The sequence below is a fragment of the Archocentrus centrarchus genome, chromosome 6 (genome assembly GCF_007364275.1).
Source record: "Archocentrus centrarchus isolate MPI-CPG fArcCen1 chromosome 6, fArcCen1, whole genome shotgun sequence".
In the NCBI taxonomy this organism is placed as follows: domain Eukaryota; kingdom Metazoa; phylum Chordata; class Actinopteri; order Cichliformes; family Cichlidae; genus Archocentrus; species Archocentrus centrarchus.
Window position 1 is genome coordinate 26597115 of NC_044351.1, and position 22649 is coordinate 26619763.

General features: G+C 42.4%; 2 protein-coding genes across 2 annotated transcripts in view; both read right to left on the reverse strand.

Moving 5' to 3' along the window:
- Positions 1-12584, reverse strand: part of abtb2b (ankyrin repeat and BTB (POZ) domain containing 2b) — a 40213-nt gene extending 27629 nt beyond the window's left edge. The window contains exon 1 of the mRNA XM_030731335.1: positions 11125-12584. Coding sequence (XP_030587195.1) covers positions 11125-12016 — 892 coding nt within the window. The 5' untranslated portion in view covers positions 12017-12584. The remainder of the gene's footprint in view (positions 1-11124) is intronic.
- A 1833-nt stretch (positions 12585-14417) lies between these two features.
- b4galnt4a (beta-1,4-N-acetyl-galactosaminyl transferase 4a) overlaps positions 14418-22649 on the reverse strand; it is a 146515-nt gene continuing 138283 nt past the window's right edge. The window contains exons 11-20 of the mRNA XM_030732400.1: positions 22371-22480; positions 21725-21825; positions 21398-21471; positions 19816-21304; positions 19030-19409; positions 18754-18907; positions 18593-18665; positions 17688-17841; positions 17338-17464; positions 14418-16604 (exon numbers count right to left, since the gene is read on the reverse strand). Of these exons, the coding sequence (XP_030588260.1) occupies positions 16490-16604; positions 17338-17464; positions 17688-17841; positions 18593-18665; positions 18754-18907; positions 19030-19409; positions 19816-21304; positions 21398-21471; positions 21725-21825; positions 22371-22480 (2777 nt within the window). The 3' untranslated portion in view covers positions 14418-16489. The remainder of the gene's footprint in view (positions 16605-17337; positions 17465-17687; positions 17842-18592; positions 18666-18753; positions 18908-19029; positions 19410-19815; positions 21305-21397; positions 21472-21724; positions 21826-22370; positions 22481-22649) is intronic.

Below are 22649 nucleotides of genomic sequence, written 5' to 3' on the forward strand. Positions count from 1 at the left end.
GGACTACCCACAGTCATAGGCTTAAAACACACACACACACACACACACACACACACACACACAGACACACACACACACACACACACACACACACACACACACACACACACACACACAGTTTCCTTACCCCTGGACAATTTCCAGGCTCCAATTTCAGCCCCATGTAATCTCAGAAGGCCGTTCAAAAACAGGAGAGTGATAACAAGCAAAATTTTACCTTCTACCACTTGAAAGAAACATATGAAGGAAACAGCACATACCATACCAATGATGCGATCTTGCAGAGAAGCAATTCTGCACAAAGACGATGGTTTTTCAAGATGGGAATAGAAGAAAAAAAAAATTTTTTTCTGGCCCCCTGCTGAAAGCCAGAGTGAATGTAGCAGCCACGATCCCAACAATATGATACCCGGAGATTACTACATATATTTAAAATCAAGCCTCCTGGTGTGTGCGCGTTCATGTGGACATAATTATGCCTTCCTCGGCCATCGTCTCTGTGCAGTAGGTCCCCAGGAGCCTGACTGCAACACAGCTTTGTGTGGGAAGTCTCTGGCTGACCTTTGTCCAAGGGGAACTGGCAAAACAGATCGAGAGATGACCGCTGAGACGGCCAAAAGAAACAAAAAGAAAGAGAAAAAGGGAGGAAAAAGGTTTGGAAGGTAGAAGATGGGGAGGAGTGCTTCCCTGATTTTGGTTTTAGACTGTGGGGACACAGAAACCATCTTGCAGAAATGCATGAACTCATACAAAACAAAAATAACCACAAGAAAAAAAGAAAAAAAATTAGAAAAAAAAGCCAGAGAGTGTTAAATGGAGAGTTGCATGCAGGGTATGAGCCAGAGCATGAATAGCACTTGACCTGTCAGCTAACTGCTGACCTTACTCCTCTCTAGCTACTAACACAAGTTGGTCAGTGGGTAATTATGGCCTTTAGAGCAGAAGTCCACAAGAGCCAGGAACCACTAGGCAGGTTCATCTGATTTTTTTTCCCTCTCTGTGCTTGTCCCTCATTCCCGCCTTTCTCTGTTCCCTGTACAATTCAGCATTGGGACATGCAGGAAAATAGCCCTACTTTTGAAACCCATGACTGCCTCAATATGGATATGTTAAACCATTTTAAAAATGCATTCCCTAACCCTAACCCTAACCCCAACCCTTCTCTCTTCTCCTCTGCTGGTAAAGTTTTTAAATCAACAAACTCATAAAAGTCCACAGTGTGTTTCAAGTATAATTCTACTGAATTCAAAGTCTAATATTAATCTATCACTCACTCAGTCACTGTCTTGGTTTCCTTGTAATTTGATGATGAAGACTCATGCAGAAACAGAGCAGTAAAAGAGCCTGACAAGAATTAAGAGAACAGGAGAAGAGAGAAAGATGGAGCCTTTAGGAAGGACGAGCTGCAGAGGCTTAACTAAAGTTTTTCTTTCCTAGCATGGGGCTGGAGATTATAGCTATCCATTCAGATATGATGGATGTAAAGAATATCTGTTTTCCTTTCCACTTTCCTTTCCTGAAACACAAGAGATATCACACAGACATCCCAATGAGGTTAAGTACTAGCTATCACAACTCCATTCCGAAAAAATAAACTCGCTGCATGCTGATAGTGTAGATTCCTTTCCATCTGTGTCTGCCCATTTGCTACTTATCAGAATGTGCCTCTATCTCTAGTGTTTTTGAATTATTTGTGTAAGTGTGCAAGCATCTTCTGTGTGAGTTATCTTTGTATTTTCAGACAGCGAGATAGAGCCACAATGTTATCAGAGTCAGAGAAGCACCAAGACTTCTCCTCCCTCAGTCTTCACTTGTGGGCTTCCCTCTCAGTCTGCTGTCATATGTACATTCTGCATTGTTCCCCTGACGTCAGACTGGCTGCGTATCGGAGCTAGCCTGCAGACCTCATGTCAAAACAAAGCCTTTCAGCAAAACAAATTAAGGTAATTATGATGAAATGTTTGCATGGCACCACCTGAAAGAGTAAAAGCTGTTCTTTTTGGCTGGGGCTCAGCTAACTGGCTGGGTGTTGGTGTTGCAATATTTATGACTTGCTAACCCTCAGGCTGGCTCCCTCCCCACTGCAAACCTTAAACTCCTAACACATCTGCCCCCTGCATCATGCAGACAGACACACCCTTTCTTAGCACCTGACTGGACTACTGAAAGGCTCCTTCTGTGGTGGAGGCATTTCCTGTCAAGCTACAGACAAGCATTTAATTGCTGGAGCATTTATCTAACGGAAAGTCCTTTTGACCAGTTCCACAACTTTATTCTTGACCTCTGTTGCACCGATTGCCCGGCTAGATTTTAGATTTTTAATATATTTCAGAATAAGCCTTTGAAAAATCCTTTATAACACCTCTTAAAAGTAATACCACAAGGCTGTATGAGGTACATGGTCTGTTTTGTAATGCAAAGCACGTGGAAATATAATTAGTCACACTTGTATCTACGGGCCATTTAGGTGGTAGAAATGTCTGATGAACATGTTGGCATTTGGGCTGTTTTTGGAGGATTTTTTTTTTTTGGGGGGGGGGGGGGGGGGGGGGGGGCACTTAGGTTAACTCATGCTCAGTTTAACTCCTGTCTGACTCACTTCCTCTGCTGCCTCTCCATGTATAGACAACAGCACTGCAAACTCAAGATAACTCAAGATACTACAAGATACTTATATTCACTTTCAGACAGAAGGCAAGGCACACTGAAGAAGTAATCATTTTGGTAAAAAAGAACAAAACAAACAAAAATAATGGATCACTGTTCAGTCATCTTCTGAAGAGAAATATTAATGAGTATTTCAACATTTAATTTTTTTTTTTTTAAATGTTAGATTTCTCTGAACACACTGAACAAAGCTTCCTTTCACTGGTGTGAAATCCCACCACATGCCACACTTTCCCCTCTACGGCTCAGATTATATCAGTCCTGGAGAGGAAACAGTGCTGGTGTCCAGCACTGTCTGTGACCCTGCAGTGACACCCAGATGGCCAACACAACACATAGAGACAGAGAGAGCAGATGTGGCTTTAAAATTAAAAAAAAAAAAAAAAACGTGGAACCCATCAAGTCACAGAACACATCCAGTCCATGGACATGGGCCCACATATGTACACAGTTAAATACAGATGTAGCCCAAAAAAAGCAGGATCATGCCCAAGGGACAAATCCAGTGCAGACACATTGTAACACAAACAGAGTGTTAGGTCAGAGTTTTCTTAGTGCAAAAGCAATGGCAGTCAAGCCCTATAAACACAGCACAGGAAAAAAAACAACAAAAAAAAAAACCCTATATATAATGGCAAGCATTTTCAAAGGAATTGCATGGTGATTATGTGTAACAAGGAGTCTTTAAAGTCTGGAACATGGGGTCCAAGCTCATTTGATGATGGCTCCTCTAACTCCTGTCCTCAACATTATCTAAACCTTTATTTTGAGCACATATATCTCTTTAATCAAATTGTACGGTAGAGATTCTTAAAGTCGTGCTTTTATTTCACCAAACATGGTTTATTGTTGGACATCTTCTTTCATGAGATTCGATCTGTTTATTTTGGTTTCAGGAAAGACTACACATGTGGTGAATATCATGTACAGATCTTATCGACAGAAAGAGACTTGAGTCTAGAGCAGAGGGTGTCCTGTCTTGACAGAGTCGGTTTTCCTGTGCCCACATGTGTACTCCATATGGCCCTCTAAATGTGCTCTTTGCCTGCACTAACCACAAGGGAATTCCAGGAAACCTAACTGTACATGGTTTTAGTCTAAATATGCTGTGCTGCTGTGGCTCTTTTAATCACCACATATCCATGTGAATGACCATGACCCAACAGGTGATGTTTTTAGAAGATGGCACTGGTTTACGAGGTTGCAGACGGAAGAGCAAAAGCTTCGACACATATTGTTGTAATATATACACACCACTTATATTTGCAAACAGCAAGCAGAAAGAAGAAAGACAGCAGGATTGGATAGGGGAAAAATAACACAAATCAGCTCACAAAGATTACAACCGCTGCCAGAAAAGAAAAAAAGAAAGTAAGGACCTAGTATGTTATATGTATATATATAATGTCAGAGGTTAAAAAAAAAAGAAAAAAGATGAACAGATATGGTCATACCAAGAGAAACATTTCAAATGGCTTAAAGCCTAATCAGTCTGGAAATCAACACAACTTGGGGAAGGGTTGATATGTCCTGTGATGTGGGTAAAAAGTGGTGCAAACAATCTGCTGAGTCTCGGTGTTTATATACGTGTTGTTGCTGATGAAGCTGCAGGCTTAACGTGCAAATAAACACATTCCAGCGCCTGGTGAAGAGAGACTAGACAGTTGAGGAAATGGAAAACAAAACAAGTAGTACCCTTACTTATGGTGGCAATGACAACCAATGGATACAGTCTGCATCCATTTCTGTCACTGGTCAATAAATATTTCAAAAATGTTTAAAAAGCCAGATAACTGCATCTTCTTGGATTCGGTGAAACGGGACTAGACATTCAGTCTCCAATCATCATTGTGATTTAATGTCTTTGTTAGCTGTCATTCAGTCAGCCCTTAATCAACCATGTTGACAGATCAGGCTAACTCAAGCCAGCATACACAAAAATCCAATATGCACATGTGCACACACACATGCATGCACACAGTGCAGTACCTTTTAGAAGTACAGATACCATCAGAGTCGGACAGGAGGAAGACAGAGATGGGAGAGAGTGAATGAAATCAAAGCAAAAAACAAGTGCAAGAAATGTCAAAGGCTGTGATGACCTACTTATGGCATACATACACACAGCTCTGTTAACCTGTCAAAATGGGCTCTATGCCCACTGAACCTGACACACTTACCAAAAAGCTTGTCATAAATGCTGCTCTCACTTTGTACTTACTTTTTATTTTCCACTGCTTCCATTTTATTCCCTCTATCCAAGTTTTTCCTCTGGAAAATTGGCTTGTTGTTCAGGGAGTTAGAGAAACTACTCCCGTTGTTAATGCAAGCTATGAACCAATGCTCAAACCTGTGAGAGACAAACTGTGAGGTGGGTCTTGATTTGCCACTAAAGAAGACACTAATATAAAGTATAACAGCTCCTTCTACCCATATATTTTAACTGTACAGATTTGTATGCGTGTGTGCAGAAGGCCATTATTAGGCTAGTGTTTTTGTCCTGTCAACTATAGTTATCGAAATAGTGATCAACAGACAACATGAATAGCGTATCTGGATCCTAAAAGACTACAATGAAGTACTCTACTTGTGTAAATTTGCAAGTCCTCATGTGTACAGTAGTGTATGTGCATATGTAAATGAATATCAGTATCAACCCAAGTGTGAATATCTCCAGAGGTTAGATTTGTGTGCAAAAGGGTGAGTCTACAAACGAGTGTGTTTGCTTTTCCAGTGCCATATATCTGAGCTTTGCCGTTCAGTCTCCACACTCTGCTTCTTTGACTCTGCTGGACAAAGAGGTCACTGACGGCGTCACAAAAAGCTCCCTCTTTCAGCTTGTTTACAAAAACAACAGTTTAGACTTTAAAGGAAAGAAGGGGGGGGGGGATTACTTTCCAAACTTGGCTGCAGAACATCCAAAAGAAGCTGTGCCCTCTTTCAGAACTGGCTGAAGTGATCACAGCCTTTACTTTGGCTCCCGTGCTGTATGCACACACTGAAGCAATCCTGCAGACAGGCTCAAACTCTTCCTCAGCTGCAGAGATCTGGCTTGAATCGACCTGGCTAAATCAGGTTGACTTCAACAGATTTCAACAGAGGACGCAGCACAAGGTAATTAAATCCAATGCCTGCTCACACAAAATGTGTTTCCACTTAAACTGCACACTTCCTGATCCTTCTCCATGCAGTCGCTCCCCATGCACCTCTATTTGTGTGTAATTAAAACATTACAACCCAATCAGCCACAAAATAGTTCTGTATCGACTGCAGTGGCTGGCTTTAGTTTTTGCTGGAGGACACATTGAGCACAAAGGACGTGCTCCAGCTAATGCCTATTAACAATTACAACCATGATGGCTGGCACTGATTTTCCAGCGTAAAGAGAAGGGAAGCTGATTATTTTAGTAGGGGTTTGTGGTTTGACACAGACTCAGTTTTTTTGAGTTTCCAGTTTCAGGTCATGTTTAAGTTAAATTGTATTAGTGTGATTGCAACATGGATTATTATATTAGCTTTCTTTCTTTGCAGTAACCTGTAACAACCAAAGCCACCCAAAGAAACAAACACAAAAATACCTGTTGTAGTATTTCCTGTCAAACATCCAAGAAATGCTTCTTCATTGCAATCCAAGGTTTCACAAATTAGTGACCTTCTGACTCACATACATCATATATGTACATCACCAGTGCTATTTTGATGACATGCAGTTCTATAATGAAAAACAAACAAACAAACAGCTTAACATTGTGTAGGTTCCAAGACCTCTGAAGGTGTCCCGTTTTATCATGCACCAACCATTAGCAGGAGGTCACCTTTTCTAAGGGCTTAAATGATGTGGTGCAAAGGTATGGGCCATTTACTCGTTTTTCTAGCAAATATCAAAGATAACATGTAGGCTATTCCTGAACAGTTTTTGGACTTTGGCAAAGTGCATACTTCTGTTGAAACAGACCACTGCTATTAGGGAATACCACTGCAAAGAAGTGTTTTTTGTGGTCTCTAAAAATATTAAAGTGGTAGATCATGTCAATGTAAAAGCCACATGAATGCCAAAACACGATTTCCCAGCAGAACCTTGCCTAGAGCATCGTACCGTCTTCTTTCCATAGTGGAGCTTGCAGCCATAACATTCCCAAGCAAGCAAGTCACACTGTTAACCTGTTTACTATTCAGTGAAGCATTTATCCTTCATGACTGAATTATAAATGTTCTCATGCAACTGCTATGCTGCGGATACACAAGCAGAAGTATAAATAAAGCTTAAGTCACACTATACATTAAGATGAGGCAATGGACTGTTGTTCCTCTTAGACATTGCTGCCATTCAGGCAATGTACCAAGATGCCTGGTTCAAGATTCCAACCATTTGCCAGCCTGTCATCCTGCTTCCCTCATTAACTGCCTGGGCTGTGATCCCAACCCAGTGGACAGATGCATGCGACTCTCCCACTTCACATTTTTCAGGGTCAACAGGTCAGAGAAGTTTTGAAAATATATAACTTCTGTTTGCTAACAGAATAATGGCTAAATTACTGATTTCCAAGAATGAGATTGCATCTTGATTTAGATGTCGAAAGAAAGCATTACTTTCAACTTTGCAGTCGCTACTTGTTTGTCACTTGGCCTCTTTCCCATGAATATCTGTCATACCCATCTCTCTTTGGTTCCACCCCATCAGTGATTTACTGTAAACAGTGTTTAAAAAAATGTGACTCATGCTGCTGTAATATAACAAAAGGATCATTGCTGGAGAGCAAAATAATGATTGTAAAATGTTATTAAAAGAGAGAAGAGTAAATGAAGACCAGCTACAACTGGGGGAGTTCACAATATGAGCTCCAAGATTATTGTTTGTGAAATGAATAAAAATCAACTCAAACAAAATGACCTACATGAGAGGGCATGAAATCAGTGAGAGTTCCCTAGTTCAATCCTATTGGCTTTTTAATAGCCAGACAAATCTGTGCCGTCATATCTGTGAATGCATTACTCATGGTTTTCCAAGAATGGTCAGTATCCGCAAAGCTAAGTATAAGAAACCACAGATGAGTTCAGTGAAATACAGCACTCTAATGGCTAACTGTTTTTACAGCTGGGACAACACGAGCAGCCACTGCAATCAGTGACACCGAGCATTAGTGTGAATGTAGCCCGGTACATGCAACCACAAATAAAGGGTTTAACACAAAAATATAAAGTTTAGTGAAGCATCAGTCCTATCCACTAAAGCTTTGAAACTTATTGTCTTGTTGGCTCTTCAAAGACAATTTAAAGAGCCAACAAGTTTTCAAAAGGGTCACCTAAATTAATCTATGTGGTTATATGAGAAACAGGCTTGTTGTTGATGCCCGCCTCAAACATACCCAACACTCTTGTAAGGCCTTAATAATATAAACATTCCCCCCCCCCCCCAAAAAAAAACTCTATTTGATCCTCACCAGATTTGTGCAACAGGGAATGTATTTTCAGAGTGCTGGTTTCTCCATCTGTGTGACCACAGCACTGGGCTGCTCTCCCTGCATCTCTCTGCCCACTGTTCCCACGCCTCTTTATGGGCTAAATACATATTTAGGGAAACACTGAGCAGCAAATCATATGCTCTGACAGTGCACCCCAAACCCAATACTAGCAGTCATTTTACTACCTTCATAGAGTTAGAAGAAAGAGCAGGGAAAAAAAAAAAAAATTTTTTTGTTAGTACTGGACCGGGTCTACATTTATCTATCTAGGTATGATATTACGATATTTTGAGCATGAAAGCTCTCTTTCACCAAGCCCCTGCTTCAGACCATACAAGTGTTTACATTCAAGCCATAGAACAGCAACCAAAATTTCATACTACTGCCCACTGCAAATAGTGAATGGGGCTAGTGATTGAGTTGAAAGTCAAGCCTCAAAACAAATGCCCCTCTAGTCAACTATTTGCAAATTAACTACTAAACTGCTGTTTAAACTACTTCTTGAGAGAACAACTATAAAGTCGGTCAGAAGCAAAAAAGTCCTGCAAACATTTGAATGGAACTCACTTGGAAATCGTCCTGTGAGCCAGACCAAAGTTTAACAAGTCCATCTGTGTGCTAGCCATAAAGATCAATGATTTCATAGCCACTTCCACTGTCCATTAGTAAAGCTACTACTCTGCACTTTAAAATGCTCCACTGTACTGTCAAAACAAATTATACCAGGAAGAGCTTGCTCATGCCATTTCCTTGTGAGGAGAAATGAATGACAAATTGAGTCTTCTTTATAGTCACATTGTGTGTAGCGTTCAACCAGTGCTGTAGACCCATTTGAACGCAAGCAAAGCGGACTAAATTGGTTTCGGAGTCTGTGTGCATGTGAATTGTGCTCGAGTGAGTGTGTGCAAGTGTAATGAATAAGATCCTGGCACATCACAACTGGGTTTCTCTAATGCACTCCCTGTAGACCAGAAGAAATAAACAGATAAAGATGAAGTGGATGTGAACGCAATGGCAAAAAAAAAAAAAAAAGGAGAGAGGGAGAGAAAGCCAAAAAATGAGACTAAGCATGAGAGAGCAAGAGGAAAAGAGGGAGGGAAGGAGGGAGTTTTCAGTTTTGTTATTGGAGCCGTACAAGTCATTTCTAACTTAAAGAGTTCCAGATGTGGGTCAGCCCCTGAGAAAGAGGCAGAAAGATGAAGTGAGATCAAGTGAGAAGGAGGAGTTTTATTATAATGTCCCATGCTATTCCATATGATCAGTAGTCTACCCTCCCATTCTGGTCTGTAAGAGGAAAATGGAGATTTGTTATTTGTTTTGTATTTGGGTGGTGGGTAAGGGGTGGGGGTTCCCTAAGCAGCAGGGGATTGCTGCTTTCAGGGTGTGGGGTGTCAGGTGGTAAGATGGTAGAGGGGTATGTGGCTTCCATATCCCAGATTGAGGCCTATAAAAAGCTAGGGTGGTCAGAATAATAGTCTGTTGTTATTATATGCACACACGCACCCACACCACACACTGGTCTTTCTCAAGACCAATGACTGAACTCACCAAAATAGGCCAGTCAAAAGCCAAGCAAAAGACATCTGGGGAAGTTCTGTGACAAAAGCTGGTCTTTAACTTATTTTGTAATGAAATAGCGCTGTAACTTAAACGTGTATCCAAACAACAGGCCCGTCCAGTGCACAGCAATGTACTGTTTATAGCACTTGCAGGCTCAAATGGAGTAGATATAATGAAGCCACTGGAAGCTGTACAGACTTTGAAATGGATGTCTCAGTTAATAAGTGTGTGCATGCATGTGGGAAAGTGCTGTCTGTTGCATGCTCATTGATCTCAGATCTGAAGTTGGCCATATTGCATTAGCATCTTCTCCACATGCACAGCACACTTGCACATAAAGTCCATCTGTTTGACATCCCAGATCAGATCCATAGTGAGCCTCCTAATTGCAGCCCTGTAATATTGACTACCTACAGTTATTTCCTCTCTTTCTGAGTTATATATTGTACAATTGTGTGTATGCGTCCTCAGCATTTGTTTTCACTCCCTCTGTGTTTGACTAAGCTGCATGATCACACAACAAAAGGCCATTGTGCTGCAGTAAAAAGCTCTGCTCCAGGGAGCTGGTAGTGGGCCACAAACAAAGGCTGGTTACACTGTCCCAACACAAGCTCATGAATCAACTCGACGCTGGGCTGCCAAAACAGTCATGGAAAGAGCTCTGAGAGTGTGCTAGGGCTTGACAATGAAGGCTGAGAAAGAGACTTGATTCAGAAGGGATGTGAGGGTGGAGGAAACAAATGGGACAGGGAGCAGGATGCACAGCTGTAGCTGGAGGAGAGAGGAGGGAGAGATGTAAGATACAGTATGCAGGGGTGGTGGGTGAAAGATCTGTACACCAGGAGCACAGGATGAGGAAATGGAAGAAAGGGAGGATTTTAAAAGGAGTGTAGCCAACACAGCGAGAGGCTGAGAGGTGAAGTCAGCGCAAACAGAGAGCTATGTCAACAGACAAGCCTCCTGCCTAGGATCTCTGCAGCCCAAACCACAACAGTAGAACTGAGTGACATGTGAGGACTCAATCTTGCTGGGGTAGAAGTAAAAATCTAAATTTTCTACACCATTTTTCCTTTTGTGGCCTTGGTCGGACAGAAAATACTTTTTTTTGTCCATATTAGAGGCGTGTGCACTGTAATTTTCTTACTCTGACAAGTCAAATTGGCAGCAAATCCGTCAGATGCTCACGCAATAAAGCTGCTGCTGTTGTTGTTTCCACCACAAGCCACACTTCACCTTTTCCACACATAGGCTCTGAGTGAGTGGAAAGTTGTGACCAGCACTCAGGAAGACGAATATGTGACAGAAAAAAAATAGTTTGGGCAAATTTTGACATGCAACAAAACATTCACTGAAAGCCCTCATCCATCACGTTACCCAGAAGTTATGCAATGTGCTAATTTAAATGCACCGAAGGGAGACTTTCATTTATATTTACCATTTGCGTTCTTCCCGCAGATCAGGTGCTCATAGTGTTGCAGGACTCCCCACAGCTCCGCGTCATTGTTGACCACCCCTTCCATGGCCTCTGCACTCACTGTGACGCTCCCTGACCCTAAATCAGGCCCTGAATGACCCCTCTCGGCCATCAGCACCCGGGCTCCTATCTCCTCCACCAAAGCTTCCATGCATGCAGTTAAACATATTGCTGCATACTCGTGGATTCGCACGGAAATGCGGGTGTCCACCATCCAGCGGAAGAAACGTCCCACAGAGAAGGAGAGGCCGCAGCGGGCGGACTTGCCTTTCCTCAGTAGTTCACCGGCACTCATACTGTACAAGGAGATGGCCTTAACTGTGGCAGAGACGCAGTGGTCGGCGAGAGCCCAGCTGAGCACCAGCTTCATGGCACTCTGCACCTCGAAGCGTGTGCAGCGGCAGTGCATGACACTGAGACGCTGAGCCTCTCTAGAAATGCGGATCAGAGCCCTGCGGAGAAGCGTGGACAGCCGCCTCACAGCCTCCGGTGAGAACACAGGTGTAGTCCCCCATTTCATGCTCCCACTCTCGGCCACTTTACGCAGTATCTTGGCCACCTCCTCCTCAGTCCATGGGAACTCTTCCAGTTCAGGTAAGCGTGGACACTTGGAGAAGATGTCCTCTGGGTCTTCAGGAAGGACTGTGTTGACAGTGTCCCAGCTATTGTTTCTGCTATTCATGGAGCCGGAGTAGTACCACCAGTTCCCCCGGTGAGGGGCCGTCATGAATGCCTGGGAGTTTGACTTTGAGGAGGACAGGCTGAGGGATTTGCAAGAGTCCCCCGCCCCGTAGCCCGAGTCCAGAGTTAGGTCCTCCAGGGTTTTCATGTGGACATTACTCAAGCCAGCCATCGTCGTCCAACGGCCTTCACAGGGACGCTCTGGAAGTGAGGCGAACCTCGTCAGCGGCTTACCTGCACGTCAGTGAAGCAAGCTGACGAAACTCCCCGGCGAGCTGGATGAACTGGTTACACAGCGCTACACTTGCCTGACATGCTGTAGAGTTCAGTGTGGGACAGCCAAATACTGCAACTCCTTAAGCAGATAAAGTCTTCCCGGCTAGAAAACACACACTGAATCAAAAGCTCTCTCTATTTTAATTTACAAAGAGAACAGCCGGGACGATTTAAGTCGCATCCGGCTCACCTTTCGGTCTCACCGGGATTTAAACTTTCCTCCGGTAAGCAGTCTTTTAAAAGAGGCAAACTGTCCTCCCGCTCTTTGAATACAGCCAAACTCAGGTTTACTTATAAAACAGCTCCCTTGTAGCCACTTAACAGATGGAAAATCTTTGTTTTGCGAAGATAGCAGCGGAAAAATCAGAATTTCTGTCTCTGCTCTCCTCTCACAGCTCGTCCTCAAGTACAGCCTACCGGAGAGTCTCAGATACAGATGTGTGAGAGGAGGGATTGTTGCTGAATGACAACACGGAAGCAGCTCAAACACCAATCAGAAGATGCCCGACTCCCACTTCAGCCAATCAGAGTACACTTAAAAAGCTTTCCTAAGTTGGAGAACAACAGTAAACTTCGTTTCCGCTCAAACAGGCAACGGAGCGCTTTAACATGTGTGACCCACTACTGCGTTTGCCTGAGGGCACTCACTCATCATAACACATAAACTATTTTGTGAGAACAATTATATATGTATTATTTTGTCACAAATGAGAGTTTAAAAATACCAGTTTTTGCGGTCTAATAAACAACATTAGGCTACATTTTACTAAGTAACACATACATGCCTAGTTCCCGAGAATTATTATCTTGGGTGTGCTTGGTTACTTGGAACTAAAAAGCACATCAGCCAGTCTCCAGTTATCTCTTCGTGTTCACTCAGGCGCTGCTGGCCTACTGCCTGCACATTAGTCAATTTCACTGTGATTTTACAGTGATTCTGTAAGACTCACACTGCGGAGTAAAGTTTACTTTTACTAGACTTAGTTTTTACAGAGTGCATTGTAAAGGCTCATTTAGAACTGGAAGGAAGGCGAAAGTATTGTAAGAGCTTAATCAAATATAAACTTTCCCCTCATTTTTCATTTTCCACTGAGAAATGTTCTATTTCTTCTGGTTAATTCGTACATTCAGCTCATTCAGTAGAAGTTCAGCAGAGGTTTTTAAAAAAAAAAAAAAAAAGAAAAAAAAAAAAAAGCTCTGACTACCTGCTTCTCAGTCTGCACTCACATAGACAGGTAGGGGTGTGTCTCCATTAAATATAGCAGTTTAAAGCAGAACACTCACTCTGCATGCACGTTGGACTGCAACAGTGACTGTAATAAATATTATCTTGCATATACAGACCCAGACATTACAGAACATACTGCACATGTGCTTAAAGTTGAAAAACTCATTCTGATACCACCACCACCACACACACACATGCTTACTTCACATCGTGGTCTATGAATTAATCAGTCATGGAAACTGAGATGGGAGTCAACATTTCAGTCCAGCTACCCTCCCCGGTTTCTTGCTGTTAGTCAACCCTTGTTTAGAGCAGACGACACACAGGGCTCAGAGATCACAGTGGTAAGCACTGTCCACACTGTGGTGTGGACAGTGCTTACCTTATGGTCAAGTGAGGAAGGCCACATCTGTGTGAGTGATTAAATATCAGCTCTGCTGGGAATTTAAAATGTTTGCATCATGCTGTTTTCATTTCTCACTACAGTCATGAAACAATGAATGTGATGTGAGATGAATTTAGATAATAATGGGTAAATTAGATAGTGATTGCTATGGATGCTGTGTAAAATGTAAAGGACAATAGAAAACTATAATTTGCAAATAACTGAAAAACTATAATTCACAAAAAGGTACAAAGACAACAAATAATGAAAAATGTTATTTATTCATTATATTGAACAGTAGGTGCTCATTTAAAAATGAAGTGAAATCTTTGGAAACTGAAAAAGACCAATTGTGGTAAGATTTTATCCTTGTGTGTATATGGCAGGGATGCACACGAGTTCATATTTTTCAAGTCTACCCAACTGTCTTTTCTCTGACAATTAATTAACCCACCCCTGCTCAGAATATGTTTATGCTCTTTATTTCCATGGATCTTGAGCCATTTTACCAGTGCACGGTTCATGTGGGATGAGTACCACCGTGTGGTCAAATAAGGAATTACTTTTTTAAACTTTGATATCGTGTCAGATTTTTTTTTTTTTTTGTGCTACATTTTGACAAATATTTAACCCAAGGTACAAAAATAAGCATATGACAAGAAAACCTAAAATATTATCCGGATGTAAGGATAAAATTTTATTTGCAAAAAACAACAAATGAAAATAAAAGTACAATACATTCTTAAAACCTTTTCTCTACAAAACAATTTCACAGAAATTACCTTGGAATGTATACTTATTTTTTCATTTTTTATGTTTCATATATATATCTATATATATATATATATTCTTATATTAATGTGTTTCTTTATTTTAAATAGTCCCATGTGATGTAAAATGATGTACAGTGTAGACCTTTTTTTCCTGTAAAGGCAAAAAGGGTCTTAGAGGGCATTTTGACAATCATACAGTCAATAACAGATCATTAGTGTTCATCCATATACATGTCCAACCTAGAGCCCTCCAGCCACTATTCCTCAATATAAGTGCCATGTTGCATAAACAGAAGGCATTAGGAGCCTGGCCTCCAGCCATAATGGAAGCAGGTGGGGTCCTGCTGGACTGCAGCTGCCAGTGACTCTTTATTATACCTCTGTTCCTACTTGTAGTCATTCTTAATGATTCTCCTTCTAAGTCTATCTAACCAGTGAGCACTTCATATCACTAAAAATTCCACCCAACCTGTCGTTTCTTTTGAGATAATACAATAAACACAGTGACACTTCTATAACCCTTATGAGAGAACATTATTTTCCTCTTTTTACAGTATATCTGAATTTACACTGACATTACAGCCTGCTGAAAAATACTGTTGTATTTCTGTCTGTCCCCGCCCTCTTCAGTCATTAAAGTAGCTTAAAAACTGCCTGTATCCAAACCCTGATAAAGGCACACATTTGTGAAACAGCCATGCCTTGTGCCATCGTGTCCGACACATGAACTGGTCTTCCTTCTGTTAGAGCTTAATGCGAGCTTAAAAGAAGAGTGTCGGTGGTTTTCAACAGCCAAGCATTCCCTGTCTCCGTGGGATTTTAATATGAGAAATGAAGTTTTAATCCCTCAAATCTGATATTTAAAATGCAACACTCAGCTCAGGAAATGCTCCAAACAATGGCATGACAATATTAAATCAAATGGCAGACAGCATTTTGTTGTCTTCTCCAAAGAAAACTCTCAGTAGATTTAAAGGTCTGAAATGCTCACAAATTCAGCGTTTTTGAACAGAAATAGCAGCCCAAATGTAAGTACGTGCTTGGTCTGGATAAATAACACTCCCTTTTTAAAAAATAAAATAAAATAACTTAAAACAAAATGAATCATGTCATAACCAACAGCTAGCATTAATATGAATGCAGCATTTCAAAATTGACATTATAAAACAATATTACAAACAGATACAAACACACAAATTAGCACAAGAAGGCGAAGGATAGAGAAAGGAATAAGATAATGGAAGTAATGAAGGAGAAAGAGGGGCAGAAAGTGATATAAAGGTGATGCTTCTGTTTGAGAAAGGGCTTTTTCTGATTGGAAAACTTTCTGTGGTTCATAATATCCAATATAAGGCGGAATTCCGCACCTCAGTCATTCTAGTTAATGATATTTAACAGGTAGAAGTTGATGTACTGCTTTACCAAACAAAGTGTTCCTCTACTTGAGCTACAACCCCACGTCTGAATCTGTCTGATGAACATGTTGACACACATTCTATTAGGCTCCCATGTGAGAGCATGTTAGAAAAAAGATCTTAGGTTGTCTTCACATCTCCTTGTTAGAAAAAAAGGTGCTTCCGGTCATGGCGACACACCCACACACACACCCACACCCACACACACTGACACCCACACCCACACCCACACACACAGAGCTGCTTTCCAGTCTGTCTGAAAACATTGCACCAAAAAGGACAGAGAGAAGGAGAATAAAAATAACTCTTCTCTCTGTGCAGTAGTTCTGTCAGTGAGGAAAAAAAATGATGACTCAGGTCCATCTGTTTAAAGAGCACACCTCCAAATTTCAAATTTGGATTCAGTTTCCTCATACAGACAAATACACAGCAGGGGCCGAGGTGTCCCTGAAAGGAGCCTGTTTCAAAAAGGCAGAATTCAGGCAGTGAGCGAGCTCCTACGGGTCTCTCTCTCACACACACAGTGGATCTGCAGGTAGTTTTAGGATCCTATGACCAACAGGGTGCGCTATCCCTTGGGAGTTTTTTTGTTTTGGGCATTCCACATGCCTCTTTTGGAGTGGTAGTAATGAAAGAAGTTCCTCAAGCGTAGTCTCTCTACTTCCAAACCATTCTGCAGCACCCTAGTGAAGGAGAGAGAGAGAGAGAGGAAAGTTTTTTCTAAGATCATATACAATTTCGATACTAAAATATAACCCTGCATTCAAGCAGTCCTCACATGGTCCCATTTCCCAAGACTGAAAGTCTTTTTTCTGATTTTCGTGTGTTCATATACATCTAAATGAGACTTTGGACATGAACACAATAATGAAGATACGCTGTATTTTATTACTTTGAGTGTTTAAACAACATGTTGATAGCCGTGTCCACAGCATAATTGCTTTAAATTGCTTCTTTAAGTTTGTTTTTCCAAAGTCATAAAATCGTTTTCTGATTATTCTGATACCACATGACTGCATAATACATTCTGGTCTTATTAGCTCAGCTTCTGAAATTGCTACAGCTGTGATTTCCTCCACCACAATACAGATGAAAGGCTTTGTCAAGACTGACACTGGAAAATTACATTTTAAAAGATAATTTCCTGATGTCAACAAACAAGGACATTTGGAAAGGACAGATGTCCACACAATGAATAATCAAATGCTCCCTCAAACTTTTGAAAGCTTCTTCTGAGCTTCCCTTCATGAGCTGCACTTTGATTGTCAATAACATGAATATTAACAAAACACAGGACAATTTATACAACATACACTGCTTTTACACAGCTTTTAAGATTAAACTAGATGTTCACAAGCTACACAAATACACTCTATGAAGTACTCTCTGTTGATAGTGTTTATGTTGCAGGGTTACCTGTCCAACAGCTCCCAATCCTCTCCACCCCAGCGGTCTTTGAATTCTTCTGTGTTCATCCCTCCGATTTTATCAAAATCGGACTTATAGATTCCAAACAGGCCAAAGCCATTTACCTCCCAGTAACCTTAGAGACAAAAGAAAATATATCTGGGTCTTACTGTTTGATGGTACATCAACAGTGATTATGGTAAAGTGAAACCCTAATGCCTATACATGATCGTACTTCAATACAAGTATATTTATTGTAGATATAAATTAAAATCCATGTATATATCTTTGTACCTGGGGAATGAGTTTCAGTGATTGGTAAAACTAAAAGCTTTTGTTAATATTTTTTTGTGTGTTACCATCAGGCTCCTGTGGTGAACTACCACAGCTGAGTCGCATAACAATGGGAGCAAAAGCAAGGCGTCCCTCCACGCAGTGCTTCCTGATGCTTTCCAAAATGTTGAGAGGGAAATGGATGTGCAGGTCACACAGGAATACGATGCTGTGACTGTCCTGTGAGAGAAAATGCAAAGAAACGCTCGAGTAAAGTTTTTACTGCATCCAAATGATCTCTAAATCCTTCCTTCACTTGGATAACAAGAAATGTCGGATTTTTGTGCGTATGAGCTGGTGCACAAACAAGTGGATGTTCACATGTGCTTTACTGCTTTACATGGGGTTTTAGGATTAACGAGAGTAGAAGCTCTCTTTAGGTCTGTGCTCGCCATGAGCGGCTTGTCTTCACTTCAGCAGCTCATAGGTCATTTAGATAGGAGTGACAGTCCTGTCATCCCACCATGACAGCACTGACAGTCAACTGACGGATCAACGTTTGTCCAGGCTTCCAGGCGCTCCATTCTCCCGTGGGTGGGTATGCATGTGTGTGAGATGGAGACAGCCACAGAATGGTGTAAGGGCACATGCACACAAATAACCTATGAGAGGGAGTGGATGTGACAGTTATGGCATACATATGACAGAGAATATGCAGCTATCTGTCTCTGCAATTCCCTGCGAGCCACAGCTGGGCTCTGTGCGAGAGAGCCAAGGATGACAGTAGGAGGCTTGGAGATCTGGGCGAGACCCACAGTCCGTGACAGACCAACCTCGCTGTGATGCATTCATTATGCATGAGTGTTCTTTCTGCCTGTCCATCAGTCAGTAAAGGTCATGTGGTCAGTGTGAGCATCTGACCTTCAGTGAGTGACTTTTGCCTGCCAGCTCACATATTGTTGTCTTCTCTATGTGTGCCTGTTTCACTAACCTCAATAGTGTCAACTCCCATCTGCAGTCCTGCTGAGCGTTCAAAGTTCCCTTCTCTCCTAAGATACTCATATCTGTCAAAACACAAATATATATAAAACATTGTAGCCTTTAAAATATTAAAAATCCTATCATATAGCTGCTTGTGTTGCATGCACACACCTCGGAACGCTGCTCTCTCGAAGTGCCTGCTCCACGTCCATATCTTCACTCTCAAAGTCCACAATGATGATACTGAAGTTGTCATCTTTTGTCTGACGATGAAGATTTTCCATGTCAGAGATGAACTGCTGTACCCAACGAGCCTGGTTTTTCACTGAAGAACAGCAATACCAAAGGTAAAAAGGGACAGCAAGTTCAGAAAACAAAGAAAGTATAGGCAAATATATTATTCATAAGAAGAATACTGAATTATGTCTGGATTGGCTTTTGACTGACCTGGGACCACAAAGTGTATCATGACATCTTTCCTCCACTGCAACATGACTGGCTGGCAGAGCAGAGGCTTAGTATAGGCAGTGCTCCAGGGCGTTGCTGCTGCGCGGGCAGATGACTTGGTAGGAGGAGGAGGCGGTGGGGTGGTGAGGCTGGGAGTGGAAGTGGAAAGGGCCGAAGCTGGTGCTGAGGCTGGGGCAGAGTCTGTGTTCTCTAAACTTTCCTCTCCCTGCTTTCCACGGTGTAGCAGCAAATAAATGTATTCTGAAAGGCGTACCACACTGCGTCCTCTCTCCATCAGCTCCAGCTCCACAAGGTACCGGTTCCCTCTTGCCGAGTCACGGCGCTTTTCAACGTTGATGATTCGCAGCAGGGTATAGATCCTAGGGCAGACAGACAGAAAATCTTGAAAATGTATACAGAGAGGCTGCAAATATAGAATGCTATGTTTTACATTATTCACACAAGTGGATTAATTACTGTTTGTGTGTGCACAGACCACTTCAAAAAAAGCTGCTACTCATTAGCTGTGGTGCTCTGAATTTAGCATGAATGACAAAAGTGAAAGCAGAGAAGCTACTTCACACAAATAACATCAAGGTTTACAAGCATTACTGAAGAAAACTAATCAGCATGCTAAGGACTGAGACTTCAAAGCACTGGGACATGACCAGTATGTTTTCAGCAAAATTCCCTATTGCTTCATATACCGATTAGAATAAACACCACACCTGAGTTAGCAAGGGACACACAGACCTTTTCATTTTATTCTGCCACCATCATGCTTACCCCCCATTGCGCTCATTGAGTTTTTCCATGTACTGTGCTAGCACGTCCACCACCTCACTCTCTGCCAGCTGCAGGTTGCCAGATACATTGCAGCGCAAGTCATTCCAGTCAGAGCGCAGCAGCTCAAAGTCCATTGGATTGACTGAGAATGTCCTCTGCCAGTTAATGCTCTCCTCTGCCCAACCTGGCCGAGCTTCTACCTCTTCGTAGCTGTAATCTGACATTTCACCCTCCTCTGGCTCAGGCTCAGGGTCGGGGTCAGGATTAGAGCGGTTTGTATCTTGGTCGATATCTGCAGGGTTGGGGTCTGGCTGCTGCTGGGACTCTGTAATCTCTGAGGTCCGGAGGTAAGAAGTAACCCGCAATTGACCTTGGATTGTGTTTTCTGTAAAGTTTAATCTTGGTGGGGTAACAGAAGGACGAGGGGGACCTTGGTGATAGGATGGTGGGATTAGGTGGTCTTCTTTGCTGGGTAGGTCAGCCATGAGAGTACTCTTTAAATCTTGAGGTTCCCCTTTTGCCCCTGCTGCCTTATTAGCGGACTTCTGCACATATTCATTGTGTGTGTTGATGCTTCCATTTTGAGGAGAAGCCTTACCTTGTTTTATGGGGGGGTTAAGCCAGAGCTGAGGGGCACTAATTAGGCTCCTACTTCCTGTTACACCTCTCCCACCATGTCTCCGGGCACCCAGGTTGACCAATCTGGTGGTCTTTCCTGTTTGGTATAAAAAGACTCCAGGGAAAACCTCTCTAGGGTGTCGAGATGCCCTCTCCTCCCTCTTCTCTCGCCGCTGCTCCCTCTCTTTCTCTCTCTCCCTCACAGGCTTGGGCCTAGTGATATAGATCTTGTTCTCCTCCCTCTTCTCTTTTTTGTTCCCAGGAAGCCTATCATGGAGGTTGTTGCTATGTGCAGAGTTGCTGAGGATCTGCCTGGCTCGGCTGGCAAGGGCAGAGAGGGAGGACTTCTGGGGAAAAAGAAGTGAAGACTTGCTGAGTTTAGTCCGTGTATCGACTCCCTTGTCTGCTCCACCACCTGTTCCTCCGCCTTTCCTGGCAGGTTCCAGCTCTGCAGAACCAGTGTGGACCCAGGACAGAGAGCGACCCCTGACCACGCTGTCAGTATCACGCTGAAGAACCCTTGGTTCTATATTTTCAAGTCTCATCCCCATGTCCTTTCTCAGATTCTCCCTTGTATGATCTCTCCCCCAGTCTCTGTCCCTATCCATCTGTCTATCTCTGCGAGGAAAATGCCTCCTTTCTTTGTGCTGTATGATACTATTGACTGCTCCCCCCTCTTCTTCATCACTGGGATCTTCCTTCCCTTTCTCCTTCTCTTGGTCAGCTGGTGTGGGCCCAGGTTTTGATTGCTGATAGAAGGGGTTTGAAGTATGGCTGGTCTGGCTTGGATAAGAGGGCTTTTTGGGTGACTGTGTGCCAACAATCTCTGCCTCATCCTCTGCATCTACCACCTCCTCCTCCTCTAAGAAATCTGGGGACACGAAAGAGACTTTAAGTTGAATGAGAGTCTATGCATGTGCATGTGGGCGCGTGCATGAATGTGTGTTTGCTCATTATTAGTTACCATCTGGGTTCGGGAAGAAGAACGGCCTGTCATCTTCTTCCTCATCCATCTTCATATATTTGTAGAAACCAAACCTGGCAGACAAAACACGAGGCGGCACACACACACACACACACGGCCACATGCATTAACAGAAGGTTGAAGTTTCAATGTGCCTTGCAGCATAATAAACTTAATCTCTTAGTGAGGGGTCACATGAATCACTGCCATCAAATTCACAGACACTTGAACACTTATTCTGCATAATCAGTGTACCCGCTCATATACACAAGACAGAGACAAATGTTCCCATAGCTCCCTAAGAGATAAAAGCCATAATGCCCTTACTTCTCCAAGTAGATAGGGGACTCTCTGTAGAAACACTTGTTCTCTCGCTCCATGTGTGTGAGGCGCGTGAAGTCATTAGGGTAGACGAAAGACAGATAGACCTAAAGAATAGTTAGATGTCAATCAAAAATGCAATCACCCCAGAAAACACTGATAGGAGGAAATGTTAAGGTTAACTGTGCACACTTTGTGACAGTGTTTAATTAAAACCAGACACTTTACATAATGCTGTATTTTGTTAAGGTCATTCTTGTTTAATCTAAAATGGATTTGCTATGTAACTTGTATCGCTCACACCAGTTATCACTCATCTTTGAAGACACTGCAGTAACCTGTGTTGCCCTAAAGGGGGGAGCAGTGCTCAACACTGCCCTTCACTTTCTTTGTTCATGCTTTGGTGGTCAGAAAGGGAGAGATGCAATGGCGATATCCAAATCAGTACAGATGTAGCTTCTCTGGTTCTCTGTTCACTGTGCAGTTATTCTGAATATTACACTGGGAATACTTTTTAAGGGCTGCTGCCATAACTGGTTGCATTTCTGATGACCTCACTAGTCTACTTTTAGCAACAGCTGACTGTCAAAATACAAAAGCTGATTCGGACAAAAACATCACTCTTTTGTGACCCAGATGGAAAGTGACTTACAAACTGCAGGCCCTGGTATCTGGCAATGGGAAAATCTTTAACTACATAGGTTGGAGAGTAAAGACAGGCCGGAAGAACGTTTTCCAGTCGAGAGGGGTCAATCATAGGGGCTAAGGAGAGACAGAGAGTGAGAGAGAGGAAGGAAGGGGGGGGTCAATATTCAGCAAATCAACCAAGCCAATGTGTGTATGGAACTCTTTAAAAAAACAAAAAAAAACTAAGAGTCAGACAGATGAGCGATGAGTAGGATGCTGAAAAAAAAAGTCAGGAAAAGACAGA